Source organism: Agelaius tricolor, unplaced genomic scaffold (genome assembly GCF_023055355.1).
Source record: "Agelaius tricolor isolate 1412-34295 unplaced genomic scaffold, bAgeTri1.0.p SCAF_16, whole genome shotgun sequence".
Taxonomy (NCBI): Eukaryota; Metazoa; Chordata; class Aves; order Passeriformes; family Icteridae; genus Agelaius; species Agelaius tricolor.
In genome coordinates this window covers 10,262,053-10,284,278 of record NW_027269276.1, presented here as the reverse complement: position 1 = coordinate 10,284,278, position 22,226 = coordinate 10,262,053, and the positions used below count along the sequence as shown (strand labels likewise).

The window sequence follows — 22,226 nt, the reverse complement described above, 5'->3', positions numbered from 1 at the left end:
ATTAAGCACAATCCTATTGCAGTCCTGTATGGAGACACTGAATTGTGGACTGCCTCCCTTTGAAGAAATAAGTCACCATGGAACCTGACAGACAACATTCAGAAAGAACCTACAAGCACAATTAAAACCCCAGCTGCCCCCTCGCAACAGGTATCCATGAGATCCTGTAAAACAGAGCCAGATAACTCAGAGTCACAGATCCCTATTAGATACTGAAATTATTTTCTTACAGATGGAAATGGAGACACCTCTTAAGCAGTGAAACAGTGCCTGGCTTCACAAAAAATTACCTGTAAACAGTAACACATCACTGTGATTTACAAAGCCTTGCATTTAGTTTCTAAGGACTCTGGCTTGAGGAAGACAAAAAAATAATTCAAATACTAACAAGCCAGACTCCTCTGCAAATAAACACAACGCTAAAACTTCTTACTGTGACTTGCCACCTGTGAAAGAGCTTTTTCCTTCAAGGCCTTTTACACTAACAGTGGAAGGTGTTAACACAAAGCCTTTACATGCACAGGTTCAGTTTAACAACTGTAAGGGGCAAATGTTCATGCTCACTCAAAAAGCAAGTCCAAGTCTGAAGTTTACTATGAAAAACATTTCATAGTATCTTATTTGCCCTTTTTAACATAAAACTCCACAGAAGAGTCAGGCTAGACAGCACTGCATCACTGAAACATCCACATTGACTGAGAAAAGTTAGACACATCAGCTTAAGTAAGCAGAAAATCAGTATTCCTGCATGTGAAATACCAAATATTTTGAGTTTTTCCACACATGAAATTATTAAGCTCCTGAATAAGACATTCATAGCTCAACACAAGCCATCCATTCCTTTTTGTGAGAGGCAGAACAACACAGTGCTGGGTAGAGATATTCTAATGAACTGCTTCTGTACTGATCCCTATTTAGAAGAAGAAAAGTTTAATTTCTGGAATGGCCTGCACAAGCTGCTTAGCCTATCCACAGTGCTGTTTACAGGTACCCCTTATCACAGCATCTAAGATTGATTTTCTTCATCTGCTCTGATTTTCCAAGCTTCAAAAGATTCTTTACACCTCCCACCTCTGGAAACACTTTCTAAGCAGGTTAGTTTTCTGTAAGCATTTTTTTAGACCATGTTCCTTTAAATCATTAAGAAATATTTTATATATGCTGGACATCTACAGATAACCTTTAGAAATTTACCTGAACAGTGAGACCTCTGAGTAAGAGGTCTCACTGTTTACTATTTGTATAATATAATAAAACACTATAGTGTTTTACTATTTTATCATAGTAAAACCACCAGTTTTCCCTTGGTTAGTTTTGCAAACTCATTGATAACCTTTTGCAACACAATATTTGGACTGCTTTTCACTTGTGATCCTGGGGCATGAACTATATCCAAAAGACTTTTTTGTCATTCTGGTCCATTCCTAAATGGAATGGACTCAAAACTGACTAAAAGCACTTCCTCATCTACAGAACTTACAGTATATGTTCAAATAAGTTCTATAAATCTAATTCATTCCAATATTTTTATGGCTTTTAACTAGCTGTATACCTATTAAATATATGCAGCAGACCAGTTCTTAAATCTTTGATCTGTTTATAGCCCAAATGACACTACTGTTTACTCCAGCCAAACCTCTACCAGAAAGTAACAATAAGCAAAATACAGCTTCATGAATGCTCATAAAATTATAATGTTCCAGCACGTAAAAGAAAATTAAAAGTATACAGAAACATCTTTCATTCCTTTTCTGGTAAAAATTATAAAAAGGCTACATGCACTTTAAATCAGTCTATTTTAATTTATGTTACAAATGCAATCCCTCCTATAGCTCTGAGCAAACCTACTTTAATACAGCAAGAGAGGATTCAAATTTACAAGAGAAGGCATCCCTTTCATATAATAAAACAGCTTTCTCCTAAGTTTCCAAGACAGGCTGTATTTTCTGTGTTTTATTATTAATTCCCCAAAGATATCTGGGGCCCATCAGCCTCCTACAAACCATTGAAATAGGTCCTCCATTCCAAAAGAAACAGGAAAAGCAGTAGGAGACAGTACCAGTGATATTCTGTCCATGATAAAGCTGTTATTTTCATTCCTCCTATAGCATAACCAGACAGTCTAAAGCTGTCAGGGAGTTGGAGTGAAAACATAACAGTTGATGTGAAAATGAAAAATAAGTGTTGATGTCTCATGAGCTAAGAATTTGGATCAAAGAAAACCCAAAAGTATCAGCAAAGCTGTCTGTATATCATCAAGATTCCAATGAGCAAATCCTCAGCTGGATATCTGCCCCCTACACTCCATCCTGTGTACCAAGCACATTTGGACAAGGGTTCTGTCTCTCCCCAAGTCAGTCTTCCCTACAGCCACAGAGGAGAAAAAAAGGCAATGAAGTGACCCATGCAAACCCAAGCAAACTTTGGTCAGGGTAAATGCCTCACTGTGTGACTGCCTGACAACACAGCACTGCTGCTATCAGGCATCCCAGCCCCACCAAGTCAAGAGCAAGGAATTGAATGCAGAATGGGAATACTTAAGGGCAGCTGAACAACTTGGAGCCTTTAGCATGAAACAGGACAAGGCAGAAAGGTGCTGGCATCTGGTGTTAGTATGAGAGAACCTGTTCTGGGCACACTGAGTCCCAGAGCCCAGCACTCCAGAGATCTGCAACCAGTCATGTTTGAGACACAACATCTACAGCAACTACAAAATAACAGTGGAACAAAATACTTCAGTTTTAAACATAAATCAAGTTTAACCAGTTCAGTATCCAATTACAGACTGAATCCTCTCATCTTTCCTCATTTCATTTTGATGTCAGGTGCCCTTTAACAGGCTCTGTACAAAGTTTCCAGCTTTGAGACATCTAGAAGACAGCACTTCAGCTTTCCTTTTTTGAGTATACTTTAAGAGTCAGAAGAGTGAGCTATAAGTTTGGAATTTTTGTGGTTTAAGTCAAAATAACTCTAAAAAAATTATGAATAGCCTATCAGAAGAGCAATGGGAAATGATTACAGGAATATACTCAGAACTGTCAATATTCTTTACCTTTTGGAGAAAAACTGTTAACCCAAATACAAAGTGATCAAGGATAGCAATTTTCAGTTATGCTGTGTTTGTAAAAGAACCTATCTCTTCAAGAACAAAAATTAAATTTAATGCTAGAAAAAGTAATCAAAAATTACAACATAATCAGACCCTTTAATATTTTAGGGTTCTTAATTGAGAGAATGCCATGACCAAAAAAAAGTCTTAAAAGGTATTTAAATTCTTTTTTGTGGTTTAATTCATTATTTAAAAAAAAAAAAACAAAACCAAAACCAACCAACCAAAAACCCCCACATTTGAGGAAACTAATATGAATAACCCTTCATTCAACATGTGCCCTCAGCATGAGGATTTTTAGGCAAGTCCAAAGGAAGCTTTGCCCAGTTACTTGAGTGAATTCTTTCCCCATGCTGAGCATATTAGGGTGAAGTGAACCAGGCACCACCTCAGGTCACTCTCCGAAGAAAATTTTGGAAACAAAAAGATCTGAGGAAGATTCTGAAAGACTCTCAAGTGAAGCATATGTACATATGTACAAGATCTTGCAGTGAGACTAGTGAGTTTAATTTCTAAACTAGTGATTTTAATTTTTATCTTTCAGTGGTTGTACACCACTACAGCCAAGAAATAAATCCCATGTAGTCAAAATTGTTTTAGGTGGTATCGAGTCCTCCATGTGAACAGAAACTGCTGAACCACTCTTCCAAACACAAAACTGGTTCTGTGCATCTCTTAAATTATCATGCCTTGAAAAATGTGCATGACCTCCAGCAGGCTCTTCTCCAATTGCAAAGAATGCATAATCTTTGGTATTGCCAGTGATGCAGTTTTATTTACTTAATTGCTTTTTTGATTACAGAGGAGCTCAGTCTTATTACAGATATTGATGCAATCCTTGAATGAGACAGTATAGTACCTACAATACTGCAGCAGAAGGACAGTTTCATGTGAAATCTAATGTCCAAGTGAACTGAACAAAGGATCTTGGTTCTCCAAAAAGGAGTATTTTGTTCTGGCACTGTTTCTAGGTCACTCTAAAATTAAAATTTCTAAAGATACTTTGATTAAAAACTAAAGATTACCTAAAACAAATATTACTGAACATCAGAAATAACAATCTTAAATCCATTCCCATTTTATAAAGAAAAAAAGTTTTCATTTTGAACTTTAGGTGTGCATATAAATTGAAGTACTATTTCTGTAAATCCATGATCAGTCACCTTGCTGGCATTACACAAAATATTCTAAGACATCAGCAATTCTGCCTGGGTTCTACCTTTCTGAATCCCAGAGACTCCTTCACCAGTAAGGCACTAAAAACACATTGTCATGTATAAAGCTGTTCAAACCCCATGGAAGAACACAGAGGGCCAGGACAACACAAAAATCTACTCATTGTAACAGCCAAGCATCAGTGCAGCTTTCACACAGATCCATCTCCTCACTAGAGGAGAGCCACTCACCAGAAAGGGAGCCAGTCTCAGATAATCGCACATCTGTCATAACACAGAGATGGATACCAAAGTGATGAGAACAGTTAAAATGAATAAAATGAGAAACTATCATTATCTTTGTGCACTGAATAAGAGGAGAGTTAGACGGAAAAAATTCTGTCTTGACTGGGCAGATGCACTTACACCACAAATGCATGTGGACAGATGTTCAAATACACTCATATAAAACTGCTTTTGAAGATTGAGAACTACCCTCATCATTTGCTATATAAGGACAGTGGATCTAAGCTCTGTATTATTCAATTTTCAAACTATTTAATAAGAATCTGTTGCTAATGAAAAAGTGAATGTGTTGCTATTTCTGTCAAATCTGTTAGACAAGATGTTTGAGAAACACTCAAAAAGAAAGAAAAGCACAGGAATAGAAACTATCTGTAATATTCATCCCAGTAAGGATCCTATTTATTCCAATTTCACTTGTATGATGCAAAGAATATAATTGCAATTATGACAGCATGCAAAACTCAAGATTGATTGGACTGCTTTTTATTACTGCTCAGTGTGTGACTTGCATGTGTCACTAACAGCAGCATGATTTTAATACAGTATGCTGGGCAAAATGTTTTAAAAGAAGATTTGAACAAGAACCACCAACATCTGTTTATAAGCAAAACTTCTGCAAATAAAGCAGAGATGAAGTCAGGAATTTTGATCTCACTTATCTGGTTATGACTAACTGCATTGATGGATGCTTTGTCTGCTGCATGTGGTGCACAAGTGGTGAAAGATTAAGGGCAAGACATCAGAGAGACAAGAAAAATTGCTGTGCATCAAGCAGTCCATCTGCTTTGGCCATACAACAGTTACTATCAAGTGACTAAGAGGCCAAATCTTGGTCTGCTTCTGAAACTGGGCCATCTAAAAAACAGCTTCAAATTCTACTCACTAATACACATTTAAGACTTCAGTGAATTCTCTGTGGATACATTGCTTCACATAAATCACTGCCAGACAAAAGCAGTAATTTTGGTTTATGTTTAAACTCAGGCTTCTTAAATGTCATTTAAGATGAGGTATGTTGTTTTATTTTTCTATCTGACTTAAGGAATAAAGGCTTCAATGACTACAAATGTAATACCACAGACTAATGCTCTGTTAACCTCCTCTATTTAAAAAAAGTTTATACATAAAACCCACACAAATATGATTCACTAATACACACCTAAGGCACTAAAAATCAAGGACAGCCAAAAAATGACTGGTGATACCTCTCTCAAGAAGTTTGCTGCACAGCTTTTAGAAGTTCCCCCTGTTTAAAGCACACTGAAACATCCAAGTTTAGTTAAATAAAAATTCCCAGATGCACATATAAAATGTTTGTTTAGATGAGGACTGTCACAAGAGCAGCAAGATGTGAATTAGCTCCCAAACTGCAATCTCATTTTTTTTTTACCATTGCATTGCACTTGCTAAGGTGGGCATTGTATCACACACATCTGTGTTTGTGACTCACTTTTGTAGAAATTCATTAACTGCCTTAAAAATTACTATAAAAGGAGAATTGAACATGGAAAGCCAAGCACTACCAGCTAAATTGCTGTATACATGGGGAAAAAAAAGTGGATGGTTTTATCTTTTGGAAGAGAATAAGGTAGGGTTATACACAGCACAGAAAAATACAGTAGCTCCACAGCACCACATCAATACACAATGATAACGAGAGGTGCCTTAAGCACTCTGTTCAAGTATGGCATCACAGAGACAATTAAATAAAATAAAACAAAACATCTTGAATTTTAATCATGTAGAATTAGTTCTCAGCACAATTGTTTTCTAAACTTGTTCAAAATTCCAACTGACAAAACATCACTTGAAATTTCAAATGTACAACTCAACAGTATAAAATGCAAATAAACAGTTTATCTTACAAGTCTAATAACTTACAGTTTAAAATTAAGTCATTAGCTGCAATATTGTCACCAATGAACACTTCAGATTTTCAGCTGTTCACCTGGTTATCAGCTTATGGCAAAACTGCCACACTAATCATGAAGATAAGTGAGCACTAGCATAAGAAAAATATTTCAGGAAGATGTAGCACTTCCATTAAAGACAAAAAAATCCCATCCTAGGAGATTAAAGAGTTCATTCTGAATGTAAACCTAAGGACATTAAGTATTCTATAAAATTACTTAGCATTTTTTTAGATCATCAAAAGCACCTCATTTAATTAACCTACAGCCAAATGTTTGGAACACAACTTGGGTTTGCTATGAAAAACATACCAAACACCACATTTTCCAAACTAGTTTACAACTATTATTTTTAAAAACCCTTGACATTTCTCAGAAGCCGTTTTCCACTCATCATGCAGCCCAGTTACATGTTAAAGGGCTAAATCCTGTAATTATTCAGGCTAAACATATTTTTGAAAAAATATACTGCTGCTTCTAAGTTTGAAGAACCTTGTCCAGCAGTCTTTGAACTCTGGCTACAGCAGGCTTTTTCCATTTTTGACATGCACATTGTCAATACTTTTTTAATTTAAAAATAATAATTCTCAGCCCAACAGCCAATAACCATTACATTTTTATTACTTTTTCGAAGCTGGCATACATAAAATAACTTTTTTTTTGAGAAACCATTTGCTAAAACAAGTTTTTACTCCCAAAGGAATCTACTATTATCAGTCTCTCTACATTACCATTACACATGAACAAAATGGAAAGCAACCCAGCTTTTCAAATCAGTTATCTTCCTTTAAAAAAAAATACAAAGAAGATGGCTTTGCCTAATTTAATGAGGTTTTTCCAATTAAATATCTCTCTCAAAACCAATGACACAAATTCCCCTCAAATACTTTAAATGTGTTGTGTCAGAAAATTTGGTTTTGACATGATTCATACCATAATGTTACTTTACAGTTCTCAGGTGAAACCATTTTCTGTGACTTTAAACAAAGCCTTGAGCTGGAAGCTTACCAGCTGCAGTATTTCTTTCAGGACACAGCATTCAGAAGGATGCTCTGTGGTGGGATTACCATTTGTGGTGCTTTGCAACACTAACACAGCATCTTCACAGATAGCAGAGACAGAACCAACTTCAGTACTTCCATGTGTGTATTTTTGCTCCCTCCTTCACAAGAAACAATGCTGCTGTTTCCACCTATCCAGGGCATCCCAGCATGTACATTGAAAGGTCCTAAGGGAAGTCTACATTACAACTTCAATTCAATATTTAAGTTTTGCACTGAAATAATCATGTTGGATATATTAAACTCTATGCTGGTGAGCCACATAATGCAAGTACACTAATAACTGATCCCACAGCAACTGCAGCTGTAACAAAGGGAGCTTGTTTGAGTTTCCTGTCAAATTAAATGTTCTAAGCCAACATAATTTTATCTAGTAGGCACTGTTAGTGTAAAGTTTTGTTAATGTAGCTATGGGAGCCGAATTCCTAAAATGAACAATAAACTTTCTAAAAGAAGTTTGGCTGCAGAGACTAGGTGGCTTCTCATGAAATTCATGTGCATCTATACTGCCTGTGTGTAGCAGCACAGAGAATTGTTTCTGCCTTTCATTTCATGCATAGGGCTCTATCCTGCCATAGCAAACCTTTTACATATTTTGTCTAAGATTAAAACTCATTTGTGCTGTTCACAGTACACCTTTGAGACCCCAACTCCTAACTACCTGTCTTGCTGCCAAGAGCAATTACTTTGTCTCTCACCATGGGCACAAAAGACTTTCCCACACTGAAAAGAAACCACAAATTCTCTATAAACAGGGAAGAATGGACAAAAGACTTTTTTCTTCCCCCTAATATCTTAAGTGTCTGATTTTTCTTACATCTTGCTGGGTTTTGTTATGTATTTTATTGGTTTTCAGAAGCATTCATGAGGAAACACAGGGAAAATCAATCTCAGTTGTTAAAAATCTCAAGCACTTCTAAAAATTGGAGCAAGTTAGAGCTATCTGTTTATATAAAGGCCAGAAAGCTCCATTATGATCACATAATGTAGGCATGTCCAATTTGTGGTTCTTGAGCCACACGTAACCTTCAGGCAGTTGAAGTGAAGCTCTTATGGAGCGAAATCACGCAACAAACACATGTGTGCCCTGAGCTGCTGAGCAATCCAGACCTGCAGCTCTGGGCTAGCATTGATGGTCGTGCTTCTCATCTCCTCCATCACACAGAAATATCTGCACAGCTCCAACAGCAGCAGATAAAAGCAGGCACATGCAAAGTATTTTCATGGTGTTACCTCATAGCATTCATAACTATCATCTTCTGCTGCACTTGCCCCTTTAAGTACCCATTTCCACTATTTAAAATGCCACCATCATTTCATCAGGTTGCTTGAGGACAGAGAGCACTCAAATTCTTGTCTCCATCTCAACACACTGCCTGACTACCAAACATGGCATTTTTCACTTTTTCGTTTCTGAAATTCTCCTTAAAAAAAAAAAAAAGTAGAGTTCTCCTCTACATCACTCAGATTTTTTCCCTACTTGCCAAATATTTTTGGTGTTAATTTGGCACAAGTACCACCACATAACAGAAAGATTCAGAGTCTATTCAGTCATCTATAAACCTTTGAAAACCTACTTATCCCTGAACACAGAAGATCTTTGTTTAAAGCACTGTGTTAAAGCTACACAGATATAAAACAGATCAAAATTTGTTAATTAAGAAATATCAAAACATATTTTAGAAAAAAATGGGGTTATATCTACTGTAAATTTGGGGGGGGGAAGCTTTTCTTTGACACATACATCAGAACAGCAATTAAGTTATTTTTTAAGTCTCAAGATTAGTTTTATAGGTATTTTACAATTATGCCTTAATATGTCAACAAATATATATGGCTGTATATAAGAACTAAAAAACTGCTATTAAAACTGATTTTGGTTTCATTTAAAATTGAATATTGGAATTTTCCATATTACTTACATCTCTTCGTGATACCAGATTCTTGCATAGGGAAATATACACATGCTCAGAAAAATTATACTTACATTTTATTTCAGATTAACCTTCTTTCCAAACTGTTGCAATCACAATAATGGCTTCTTGCTTTTCCCAGCAGATGTCACTGCAAGGCAGGTGCAGAGAAGGCATGTATGTTGGAAGAATTGCAAAGGGCAGCATAAACTGCACAGGTTCCCTTGCCCACACAAAAAGGCAATTTATCAATAATTTAAACTCATTCTGAATTTTTTGCAAGATAAATTTAGTTTAACTGCTACAACAGCTATAAATTCTAATTTTAAAGTTTTCAGCTGTCTCATCCTTTCTATTTCTTTTTAGGACATTTGCTTTATCTTACGATTCTACTATGCATTGTCCTCTAATTTCAGATTACTGTAATTTCATTTTTTTCAAGTGCCTTTTCAGGTATCCAGTGGGAATCTGAAGCTGAGAGGCTGTTAATCCATTCACTTTATCAAACCTGGGCATATATCTGGGGAGGCAGTCTCACAAAAGCTTTGTACCAACAAGCTACTTACCCCCACTCCTACATTCAGTGTCATTCCAGAGAGAGATGTCACATGGCTGAGCAGGTCCTCAGATCCTCTTTAAAAACAAAAACATGAAAATACTTTAAACACTTCAATTTCCCTGCTTGCACCTTTTTATAAGGACAAAGGCAATTATTCAGAAAAAATAAACCAAAGTAAGAGAACACCTTTACAGAAATTTAAACAACTATGGCTTACATAGCTTTGGGCTTCAATGAAGTGAATTTAGAGCTTTGAAGAGATCCAGCCTGATCTCTAGCTTTCTAAAGTGAAAATGAAGATCTTAAAAATGGCACAATCTCTAACAGCTTTGAAAAAAGGCTGATAAAATGAAAAAAGTTAAGAATCAAAGCACTGTGGGTAAAACAAACTGCATGACTTGAGGAAAGGTGTTTCTACTGAGATGTTTAATTTCATAAGAGATTGGAAAAGCCAAAACAGAATCTTTAGTTTTATGAAAGCATTTGTTCAAGAAATCTACACAGAGCATTCAGAGGGAGAAAATTAGTCTTCAGAAAGAATTAATCTTTAAATATATTTAATCAGTAGTCACTTTCAGTCTTGTAGATCTATGGGAGAGAACTGCCACATGTGTCTCATGAGTTTCATTCCCTAGTCACAATTCACATGCTCTAAGGATACTTCCTGGACATCTGCACTAGCAATTACTAACAGTGTACTCAGCTATAAGTGATTACACCATCTTGCTTCATCAGATGACTCCTCTGATCTCTAAAATGTGGTTCATGTGAAAGCTAAGTTTAATTTCTAATTTACTTCAGAAGTTCTGATTTCTTAGAATTCCCAAAATGAGAAAAAAGTTAAGTTCCCTAGGAGAATAATTGAGACATTGTATAATTTCTTTCTTCAAACTGCAGACCAACAAAAATTTCCTACTAAAGAATCCAGCTTATTGAAGAAAGACAGCAAAGATGGTTTAATTGATGCAGTAGCAATTTCAATAGTCCTGCTTTTCAGGCTACACCATTATGAAAAATGAACTAAATTTTATCCAACTGCATTTTAGAAAGGAAAATATTCATACTCTGCTAATCATCAAATACAACAAGGACATTTGAAGTCATAATTCAATTTGCTGTGACTGGATGCAGCTCCACCAACCTCAACAGGTTAATTATTTCACTGATATTTCTTCACAGACCTACATTCACCACAACAACAAACAGCTGTTTACCATTAACAAGACTCAATTTGACAAGTGGCTTTATTATTTTTTAATTATTCACTTTGATCTTCCACAACTTTTAGTCATCATTTTCAATTACAATGAAGTTATACTTGACAAGAATCTCCTTTGGGAAAACATTCTGGAAAAACAACATTTCCTTCAGGCTACTGACGTTCATGGTGCTTTTCAAGCTGCCCCATCAGTTTGGGTGATGTAACAAGCTATGCCTATGGTCACGTTGTTGGCTTGATTGATTTTTGAATTTCAATCTGTCTCTTTCTGTTTGCATAAGCAGTGCAAGTTTTCACTGTCAATGATCCATGTAACATGAATTTGGAAGAGCATTCTTAAGCTTCTGACTTGATACTTCAGTGGGTCCACTCATTGCACAGTTAAAAAGGTTTAAACCTTTGCAGAATAAGGTATTTCTATTGCAAATATTCCCAGCCTTCCCCTTTTTCAGTTCTGCTAACTCCATGCCTACCTGAACACATAGTTAGGTTGAAATTTTAAAACAATATAAATAACTGAATCAAATCATCTTTGCCACAGTTTTAGCCAGCCAGCTCCCTAAAGCACAAGGCAGGGTCCCCAAACTGATGCCATCAGTAGAACGTTGCTTAGTTACTCCAATGAAAAAAGCTACTTGAGTTAAGATCAAAGTCTAATTACAACATCTGCATCACAGCACTAAGTTGATCTCATTATAAACAGGATGAATTTTTAATTCTTACACCAGGAAAAATTGAAGTAAAAGAATACTCCCTTATTAGGAAAAAGAACTCCTCATTGCAATTTTTCAAATACATTGCTACAGTTCTTATGAAAGAACAGGGGTGGCCCTTGGTACCACCTGAACACAGACATAAATTCAAAGTAATTGCAAACTTCATGCATTAAAATCATCATTGCCTTCAAGTTATTCGTGCAGGCAGTAGTTCATTTGTTCTTGAGAACATTCTTCTCCAGGGTCAGCTCTGCCCTCTTGAATGCCAGAAAAAAACTCCACAGAATTCATCTTATTCCCAAAGCCTTAAATACATTTTCTATATCCACTGACAATGTTGATTTACAAACCTAAACATGTGTTTCCATTTCTTTGGTAGATAAGAAATTCAATTTCCACAACAATAGCTAAGGTAACAGGGAATTAATTTTAAGCAATATAACCCAAGTACTGAGCAACTCTGAAAGAGAAGAAATGGGAAAAAAGACCTTAAAGATGAAGAAGCATGAGCAATAATTGAACCCTTTTCCATTCAGGCACACTCTAAGGAATTTTATAACACACCTAGGAATCTAGAAATATGACTTAGTCATTATTTCTGTGTGAATTTTCAATCTCGTCTTGTTAGAAGAAAAAAAAAAGAAACCTCTTTTTTTTCTTCTTCCAAAGTCAGAAGCTAAGGAAATCAGTCACTGAAAATTCTTGCTATGGTTTTCTTCCATTTTTGTTCATGATAGTATTTGGTTGACATTACTTAACCACCAGCACCTGAAAGTCAGTATATTACAAGAGAAGATCACATTCTGTGAAATATTTTGCATTGTAAAGTTTTCTGAGGTATGGAACTCTTCCAAAAACATAGAAATCATTCCTATTCCCTTTGTCAAGTTGTAACGGTCTCACATCAGTAAGATCAGTCATCAAAGATTGGAGGGGGAAGTACAAAGAGCAACGCATTCCAGTAGCCTTAGATATCTTAAAACCATAACAGACAAGGCATCTTAAATACAGAAATGCAAAAACCCAGACAGTGGGTTTCAATTTTCACTTGAAAATTCATACAAGTTTAGAATAATTGATCTAATTAAGGGATGATGACAAGGGAAGACACGTCAATATTTGGGCATGACTATGTCCCAAGATATTTGTTTTAGCAAAGAGGAATGCTGAAGGCATAGGATCCTTCCCAAAGGCAGAGACTAAAGTTATACTCCTCACAGACAATTCCTCAATTGGATTGCCTGTCTCTCCAAAGTCTCAAAAATACCTCTCCAGCTAAAGTATAAGAGATGTGCATAAATATGGATAAACCACACAGCTATTCTGATATATAACAGCTCAAAAATATCTGTAGAATTATTTCGCATTCCCAAAAGGAATACATGCATCCCTGTAAAGACAGAAGAAGTACACATTTCAATTCTAAGAACGCCTCCTTTTCCCTTCATACTGTCTTTCCTACCCTCATGGAACCCATTCCAGGGTTCCCTAGTCACAAGCCACTGACCTTCTTTTTTCTTAGTCCCTTTCTACTTTGTCATTTGCTCCTGTCAAAGAGCACAGATGACTTCTATAAATACTGTAGCATATTTGATGCTTGAAAGACAACTTCTTTAGCAGAAAAAACAAATACATTGCACTTAGTTGAGAACACAAAGGTTTAACTAACAGAATTCAAGACTTACCACGGAATGGGCTATAACTGTATGAAATTACTGCTGCTAAGGTGAAGTCAGATTTTGCCAACTTCCTCAGCATTTCTCAGATAATACCAAGACCCCAAATGTCTCAGAAAATCGAAGGTGTTCATATACCTTTCCACAGAAAGAGAACTGGCTAATAGGTAAAGAATAGTTCCATCCAGTTTAATCAAAATTATAATCTAGATGCAACTGCTAACTATGACCCTTCCATAACAAAATTCCTTCCTAGTGAAGAAATATCATATTAATCCTTTCTTGCACTCTCTCTCACCCTTTGTATAAAAGCATAAATAAAAGACTAAAGAATTGCTATGACAAGTATTAACATGCTTTGTAAGGACTCTACACTAGGGAAATGACACAAGTTTCAGGATATCTCCAAAAATAGTAATAATAGCATTTAATCACAAGTACTTCTTAGAATGCATTTGTTTCCTTTTTTTTTTTTTAATGGAATAAAATATTCTACATTCCACTAGATAATTAAACTGTGAATAAAAGTAGGCAAATGGGACTCCACAACAATAAGCTACAAGAGATGACAATATGTGGTAACTACTCAAATAGTTTCAGAAACCCACACCAACTAACAGTGGTTTATAGAGAACTTGGCTAGCATGCAAGTAAAACAGAAAACCTTACAAGGAAACAGTTCCCAAACAAGGAAGGCCATTATGTAAAGAAAAGTTCTAATGTAAACATTGCTACATACTATCAACATATCAGCAACACTACTAAACAGATCTAGAGAACAACAAGGAGCAGCAGCTCTGGAAGAGTTAGAAACCAGCAATCAAATTTGACAAGTAGGATGGCAAGGCACACCCAAAGAAGCTGAAGCCCAAGCAACACAGGCCTAGGAACAATGGCCAAAAGCCCAGGCCACCAGACAAAACTGTACCAACAGGAGCAGGTCCATACACAAATCAGGCACTCCAAAGATCTCTGTAAAAACACAAACAGCTCAAACCATCACCAGGGCAAAGCCCAGGGTCTGAGCTTTAATAGAGCTTGGGGCTCGTGGGCAGAGGTGTGGGTGGGGAGCCCAGGTAAATGTGCTCAGGGTAATTAGGGCCCATCAGCTTCTGAGTCCTGAGAGGGCTTAGGAACAAAAACATTGAAACAAAAGGAAGCAAAAACAAGTGCATCAAAGGCTTCTAACATAATTAAGCACTGAGCTGCCCTCCTAAAAGCTGATTGTTTCCCACGATAACACAAATGGATTAATTGCTAATGCATTCACCTAATTTTACAGTCTCCAAAGGGAAGGGATTTGAAATTTCACAAAAATACTTTAAATAAGGGCATTGAACCTAACCATAAATAAAAATTATTGGGAACCAAAGCCAAGTGGAGTGAGCAAAACAAGTACCTGAAAAAAATAATAACCTGAGTGCAGGTGATGCTGGCCAGAGTAATACAGATGTTTCACGTACATCTTATTCTTAATTACTCTAATTAGCTGCTGATTTAGTATTTAGTCTTTGTGCTACCTCTATATTAAAATATTTGTTCAGAGATCAATGTATTTAATTGACTCCTATCAATAAAAATTGTAAATTACCTGATCTTGCTGGAGTTTTTAAGTTAAGATTCAATGACATTCCTGCTCTAAAAATCATTCTAAGCAATAGTCTAACATGAATACTCTGTGACTGTGCAAGGAAGAGATAACAGCTGTTCTGAAGAAAGTACCATGGCCTATGACAAAACCTGAAAAAGATAAAAAAGAAAACCTACCTATCTGACTTGGAGGAAAGGAGAGAAAAAACTACAACACATAGCTGTGGTGTGGAGGAAGGGAAGTGTAAAAAAATTGGTTAAACATTTTTCAAGCTAAGTTCTAAGTTGGAAAACCGACCTACTGAACAACCAGCTTCAAACCTAAAGCCTTTGAGTTCTGCTCCTGCTCAAAAGCAGGCACTGCAAGGATTCCTAGAGTGTCTGGGTAGAATCTTTTGACAGTTCTCAGTAGATTCTTGGAATGTAGGAATGTTCCTACAAAGTAGAGAGAATTCCTAGAAATTCTTCTACAAAGACTTCCTAGAAGGCACAGAGGGGATTCCTGAATGCACCTGGAAAATTCCTAGAAACATGGGGCAAACACCAGACAAACTCCTAGGATACACTCAGAAAGTACCTAGAAAACAGAAGAGAAAATAGAACATTTCTAGGAACCATTGGCAGAAATTCCTACAAAGCAAGGAAGGAAATCTTTCAGAAAGCACCATGAAAATTTTTATCAAGCCTAATAAGAAATAAGCCCAAGAAGAAATTGTGAAAATTCTTTAATGGCACAAGGGAAATTCCTAGACACTACAGTGGGAATTCACTGAAAGCATTTGGGAAAATTCCTAGGAAGCACTGGGAAAAGCCCTAGAAAGGTGCAAGACCATTCTACATAAACCATGTAGGTCCATGAAGTTCTACAGATCTACTATGAATCATGTGATGGATTCCCTCCTTTTCTTTGTTTTGAACAGAGGTCTGAGTAGCATCAGTTGTTCTGCCATTGGAAGAGACCTTTAAAACTGGCATTTCCAATCCAAATTACAATTTTGCAAACCTCTTACACGGCCACCTCAAAGTTTTTCTCCTGTCTTGAGGAGACATAACCTACTTTTAGTCATTTCTTGGATTTAAACCATTCCATACCTGTGATAATTCTTGCTGCCTTCTCTGAACCTTTCCCAGTTCTAATACGTATTTTGAGGACAGGAGATCTGAAGTATAGGGATACCACAAACACAATGGGGCTGAGACAGTTTTTGTTATATTCCTGGTTCCTTTTTAAATTAGGCTAACAACTGATTTGCTTTTTGCACATCAAGCAGTGAGCTGACATTTCCATGGAATCATCTATCCTGATGCTATAAAAGTGACCCTTCCCTTTGACTGTTCTTCCCTTTGCTCCCCTTTGTTCTCATAGCTGTAGACCAAATTTAACATGCCACTTTGCTGCTAAGTCCCTCAGGTTTGTATGGCCCTTCTCTAATTCTGAGCAAATCCACTCTCATTCCTATACCGAAAACACCACACAAGGACCTCAATATTACATATCCAAAAGAAGATTTAGTGAACCACTGGATTATTCATTATGCTGAAACAGATAACCCAGCATCCCTAGGCAGTAATGAAAAGGTGTTAGAGACAAACAGTGACAAATTTTAAAATGTACCCTGTTAAATTATCTGCAGCTGTCCATTCTCCCTTCTTTGAAAAGCTTTCACCTCAAAGTTTCAAGAGAAGGGAATGTGCAGTTGGGACTCAGTCACTCCCAAAGAAATGTAGAGCCTGAGCTCTACATTATCATACATAAAATCCTCCCCTTAGCAACTTAAGACAAGTGAGTTTCCACTGGCAGGCTCCAGGTGCAGGCACACATTTTTCCTGATGCACCTGCCATGATGGCAATGGCTTCTGCTAGAGATGCACATCACTGATATCCACCTACGGTGCAGTGATTTCACCAGAACTTCTGTCAGCACACAGAGACCTTCACACTGTCAGGCCTGGGCCTAACCCATCCCCTGGGCCTTGCCCATCCAGAATTCCTCACTGCAATGGAACTTTTTCCATGTAAAGATACAAGACTGGATGCTCACTAGAAAATTAAGTAAACACATTGAGGGTGGCCCTCCCAGAAAGACATGCAGACATACAAAAGGTCTTTCCACTCCATTTTTAAGCATGTCTTTACTATTTATTTATGAGCTTTTGTTATAACAAAGCCTGGTGTTTGAAATATGCAATATCTGGCCTAATTGTAATAGAGAACTTATACTTAGTCAAAGAACCTCCACAAATACAAAAATCCTGCCCTAAAGCGTATACATGCCAGCTACTCACTTTGAACCATCCTTATTTGCTTAATAAACAATCAGACCACATCTTCAAATCCATCTACCATGAAAAAAGACCATGTTAAAAACACAGTTAACTTGTCAATTTAAAATGAAAATTTCCATTCCAGCAATAGATAGGGTAAAACCTAAAAAAAGAATCAGTTTAATATTTTATTTACTTTGTATGCAGGGAATTATTGTAACAAGACAATTATTTTATTTCTTGAGTCATAATAATTGGGAATTTTGAACATTAGTCCACCAAAACCCACTACATATATAAAGGGAAAAAGAACCCAATGAAATATTGTTCTTTCTTTTTAGAACCTTTAAAAATTGTATGTTCTCCTGTAAAAGAAGTTAGTCTGGTGCACTAAGTATGAAAAAAAAAACAAAAAAAAGGAACACGATTCCCTAGAAATAGAGAGCAACAATCCCAACAAGAAAAAGTAATGAAGCTGAAAATTATCTGAACATTCACTGTGCTAGTTTTTCAGTTTTGTATTAGAAATGGAGTGAAGACAATGCTGGGTAATATCTGATTCTCCAAGAACTGATGACTACTCCCTCCAAATGATCAGATCTGAAAGGAGAAATGCAGCCATTCTTGAAGATCAGCTGCCATCTAGTGAACAGTGAGAAAACTGTTTAAAACATTACTTTCAGGGTTTTGTCAATTTAAACTAGATTCTTGGAGGAATATTGTTTGCCACTTTGTAAATTTTGGAATCTGTAAATTATTCGGGAGCATGGCTACTAAAAAGTATGCATTTGACATGAGGGCAATGTCACTCATCAAAGTTTTCTAAGAAAATACATAAATAATATACATGTGATTCCACAATTTGTTCAAAATAAGCCAATCCTCTGCTCTTTCAATAGGACATAGTAGTTTTTGGGGGGCTTCACCATACTAAAAAGAACTGAACTATCAGTGTCTTAAAGTATAATAATCAGTATTACAGCAATAAAATATAGTAAAAACTTAAAGAAGTAAAAATTTACTGAAATGTGCTCATCAAGCAATAATAGCAGAGTTTTTACACTGGACACTAACTTTTGTCACTTTGTTACTTAAGATTAAATTTGCAGGTGTTTTCCTTCTCATAAGAAATCAGATTTCCCAGATGTTAGAATAAGTCTGTTAGAGGGAACCACTATATATGAATATAAACCACAAAGCTCATTGCAAATATTCAGTTTTCCATACTTTCCTTTCCTAAACACAACTAAAACCAAGCAGAGGGTCTACTACTTACAGTTTGAAACTCTGAAACACAAATCTGCCATTTTAAACAGAGTATGTTTTTTGTTTAATCGAGTAGTACTTTAGGGCACTCATGTTTATGAGAACCTTTGATGGAAAGAAATAAAACAAGAGAATATGTTTATAAGACATTGTCTTGAAAATACATTTGCCTTCCTGGAATGAAAGCTCCATACCTGGTAAGTCTACATATTCCATATAAACATTTGTGTATGTGTGCAGTACAGAACCATGTCATGAAAAGAAAGATTAAGTAGATATCCAGGAGTAGAGGAATAGAAAATAAACACTGAAATGCAAAAATTTGGTCGTGAATTGAAAGGAAGTCTATTACAGGTCCTTTTGCATATAATTAGGCTTAAAGAGAAGGCTTGCTGCTTTTCACACTACGCAGCCCTACAAAATTTTGTGAGCTCCTATTCAGCATTTAGAATTATTATGAACTGGTTCTCTTAACACTACTTGCTTTTATTCATATAGCTTACTGAAATATTTTGTGTAGAGCCTTGGTTCAGTAAGGACTGTGATTAACCAGGACACCATCACAAAGGTTTTCTTACACTGCCCCACCTGACACCTTCAGGATACAATGCAGGACAGGTTGTAGTTGTGCTGAACCACCTTCTCTGGGTTTTCTGTGAATTTAACTGTGTCTGACTAGCATCAAGCACTTGAGATCCCAGTTCTTGTATGTCTCTGGTCTCAAAGTGTGTGACTTTATTTAAAACAAAGCTACTTTCAGGAATAAAACTGTGCACATACTAAATTTTATCTTGTAGCTCACAGTGCTGACAGACCTCTTGGAAAATTTTTATAAAAGCACCGCACAATTCATGGCACAATCTAAGAAGGTGGGGGACCAAAACTTTTCTTAAATGCTGACTAAGCATTTGTCAGAGCACATACTGCATCAGGTTTACCAAATGAATTAATATCTGTGTCTTAATTACTTGTATCAGCAGCTTCTCAAGCCAATGGTGTGGCTTCCCACGTTCTTTTAACCACAGCCCACAGCTGAGTCAACCGTGACCGTAGGTGACAGAGGAGCAGAGGGAAGCACTGGCAGGAGGACAGGAACGGGGATGCTCAACATTTGGGAACATGTTTCAGAAGCCCTGAAAAAACAGGCAGTGCTGAGGAGACAAAAAAAGGGCAAAGAAAGGAGAGTGGCAAACAAGCCCTGTCATGACCAGCTCTGAGGAGAACGAGCCAGATGACAATTAGAAAGGGGGTCAGTGTATTTGTCTGTGGGATGAGGGTATAAGAAGTCTCTGGGGCACAGCACTCACCTCACAGGCATTGCTTTGACAGCCCTTCAAAAGGGAAGGCCCAGGGCAGTGGCTGAGGGAGGGCATGAGAGAGATGCCGGACATTGAGTACTGTGGCCATTCTGGCCTCAATTCAGGAAGGACATTGAGGGACTGGAGCAGGTCCAGAGAATGCCAAGGAAGATGGTGAAGGGCCTGGAGCACAAGTCCTATGAGGAACGGCTGAGGGAGCACAGAGGGCTCAGCCTGGAGAAAAAGAGGCTCAGGACCTTATTGGTCTCCACAAGTCCCTGAAAGGAGGCTGAGGCCAGGTGGGGCTTGGCCTCTTCTCCCAGACAGGACAAAAGGCCACAGAACTCAAGCTACACCAGGAGAGGCTTAGGTTGAACATTAGGAAAAAATCCTTCACAGGAAAGGCGACGAGATATGGAATGAACTGCCCAGGAACCACCATCCCCGGCTGTGTTTAAGGAGAGACTAGACATGACACTGAGTGCCGCGGTCAGACTGACACGATGGTTGGACATAGCCTGTATTCGACGATCTCGGAGCTCCATTCCCACCGCATTCATTCCGTGATTCTGAGGGGGGCTGAGGCGGGCGCAGTGCGCGTGCTCCGCTATGGCGCATGCGCGGGGCCGCCTGTCAGCGCGCGAGCGGCTCGGCGGCGCTCCGGCCCGTCCGCTCCCTGCCCGGGGTCCCGTCCCGCCCGCCGCGGGTCGGCAATGCCGGGCGGCCGCAGTGCGCCGGGCGGAGCGGGAGCCCCGCGGGAGGGCCAGACGCGGTGAGTAAGGAGCCGACGGGCCCGCGCAAAGCAGGGAGGGTTACTGCCCTCCCTCTCGGAGGCAGCGATGGAGGCGGCAGTCTTAAAGCTGCTCCCGCTGGACCCGCGAGATGAGGGCACGCAGCGATGCCGCTTGGGACCTGGCGCGCTCTCCTTGCTGGGAGCCAGGATCGGCGCTCCGCTGAGGATCTCCTTGCCCGGCGGCTGCTGTGTGTGCACGGCGTGGCCCCGGCACGACCTGGCGGACGGGTACCTGCAGGCCGACCTCAGCTGCAGCACGGCGGGGCTGCCGGGCCGGGAGCTGCGCGGGCTCTCGCTGAGCGTGGGGCGGCTGCAGCTGCTGCCGCACGGACAGCTGCGAGCAGCGGCCCTCAGAGTGGTCCTCAAGAACGCCGCGCTGAAAAAGTCGACTCCCAGAGCGGTGTTGCAGGAGACAATCAGAGAGCTGCTAAGAAATGTGTATGTTTCGCCTGGTTATGTTGTTACTGTTGCCCCAAGTCCCGAAAATCCCGTGGTGTATGTTGAAATACTGTCTGCGTCTCCTTTGGAGGAGGGAGCTGGATTGATAACTCCCCAAACAAGCATAAAAATTAAGGAGGTGATCACTTTAGAATGGTACAGACATCTGTCAGAAGACACTGCAAAAACTCAAATTGCAGGACTGGATGATGTGGGGAAGTCTTTGAAAGAAATGATTGATTTGCCTTTCCGCTTTCCAAAAACTTTCAAGAAGCTGGGTCTTTCTGTCCCGAATGGAGTGCTGTTAATTGGGCCCCCAGGGGTAGGGAAAACGCTAATGGTAAAGGCAGTAGCAAAAGAGTTGGGTGCGTATCTGCTTGGCATCAGTGGCCCAGCCCTCCATGGTTCAAGACCAGGGGAAGGTGAAGAGAATTTGCGAAGAGTCTTTGAAAAGGGCAGAGAGATGTCAAACGAGGGCCCAACCATTCTGTTTTTTGACGAGATTGATTCTTTATGCCCAAAGCGAGGAAGTTCAAACAATGCTCCTGAAGATCGTGTTGTTGCTCAGTTGCTGACGCTGCTGGATGGTGTAGGGAGCGAGGGCAGGATGGTCATTGTGGCAGCCACAAACAGGCCTGATGCCTTAGAGCCTGCACTGAGGAGACCTGGCAGACTTGACAGAGAGGTAAATAAACCCTGCAACTCACACACTCACATTTTTCTTTCCTTATTGAGGTGGTGGAAGGGGGTCTTCTAGTCATGTTTCATTCATAGTGGGATTCTACAGGTTGGGACAGGTGTCTTGTTTCTATCTGTAGTTTGCTGGAACTTGAGTATGGTTGTTTTGGGGTTTTTTACTCAGAACACTGAAAAATATACTTGAAAATTGATGGGAGGAGTCTTATCATAGAGACATTGACCTGATCTTCGGGGGCTTTGTTTGCTTACAGATG

General features: G+C 38.5%; 1 protein-coding gene across 6 annotated transcripts in view; it reads left to right on the top strand.

Moving 5' to 3' along the window:
• The first annotated feature begins 20,661 nt into the window (after positions 1-20,661).
• Positions 20,662-22,226, top strand: part of AFG2B (AFG2 AAA ATPase homolog B) — a 36,849-nt gene continuing 35,284 nt past the window's right edge. For all 6 annotated transcript variants that reach the window (XM_071441464.1, XM_071441463.1, XM_071441465.1 and 3 more), the window contains exon 1: positions 20,662-21,958. In XM_071441464.1, coding sequence (XP_071297565.1) covers positions 20,882-21,958 — 1,077 coding nt within the window. In that variant the 5' untranslated portion in view covers positions 20,662-20,881. The remainder of the gene's footprint in view (positions 21,959-22,226) is intronic.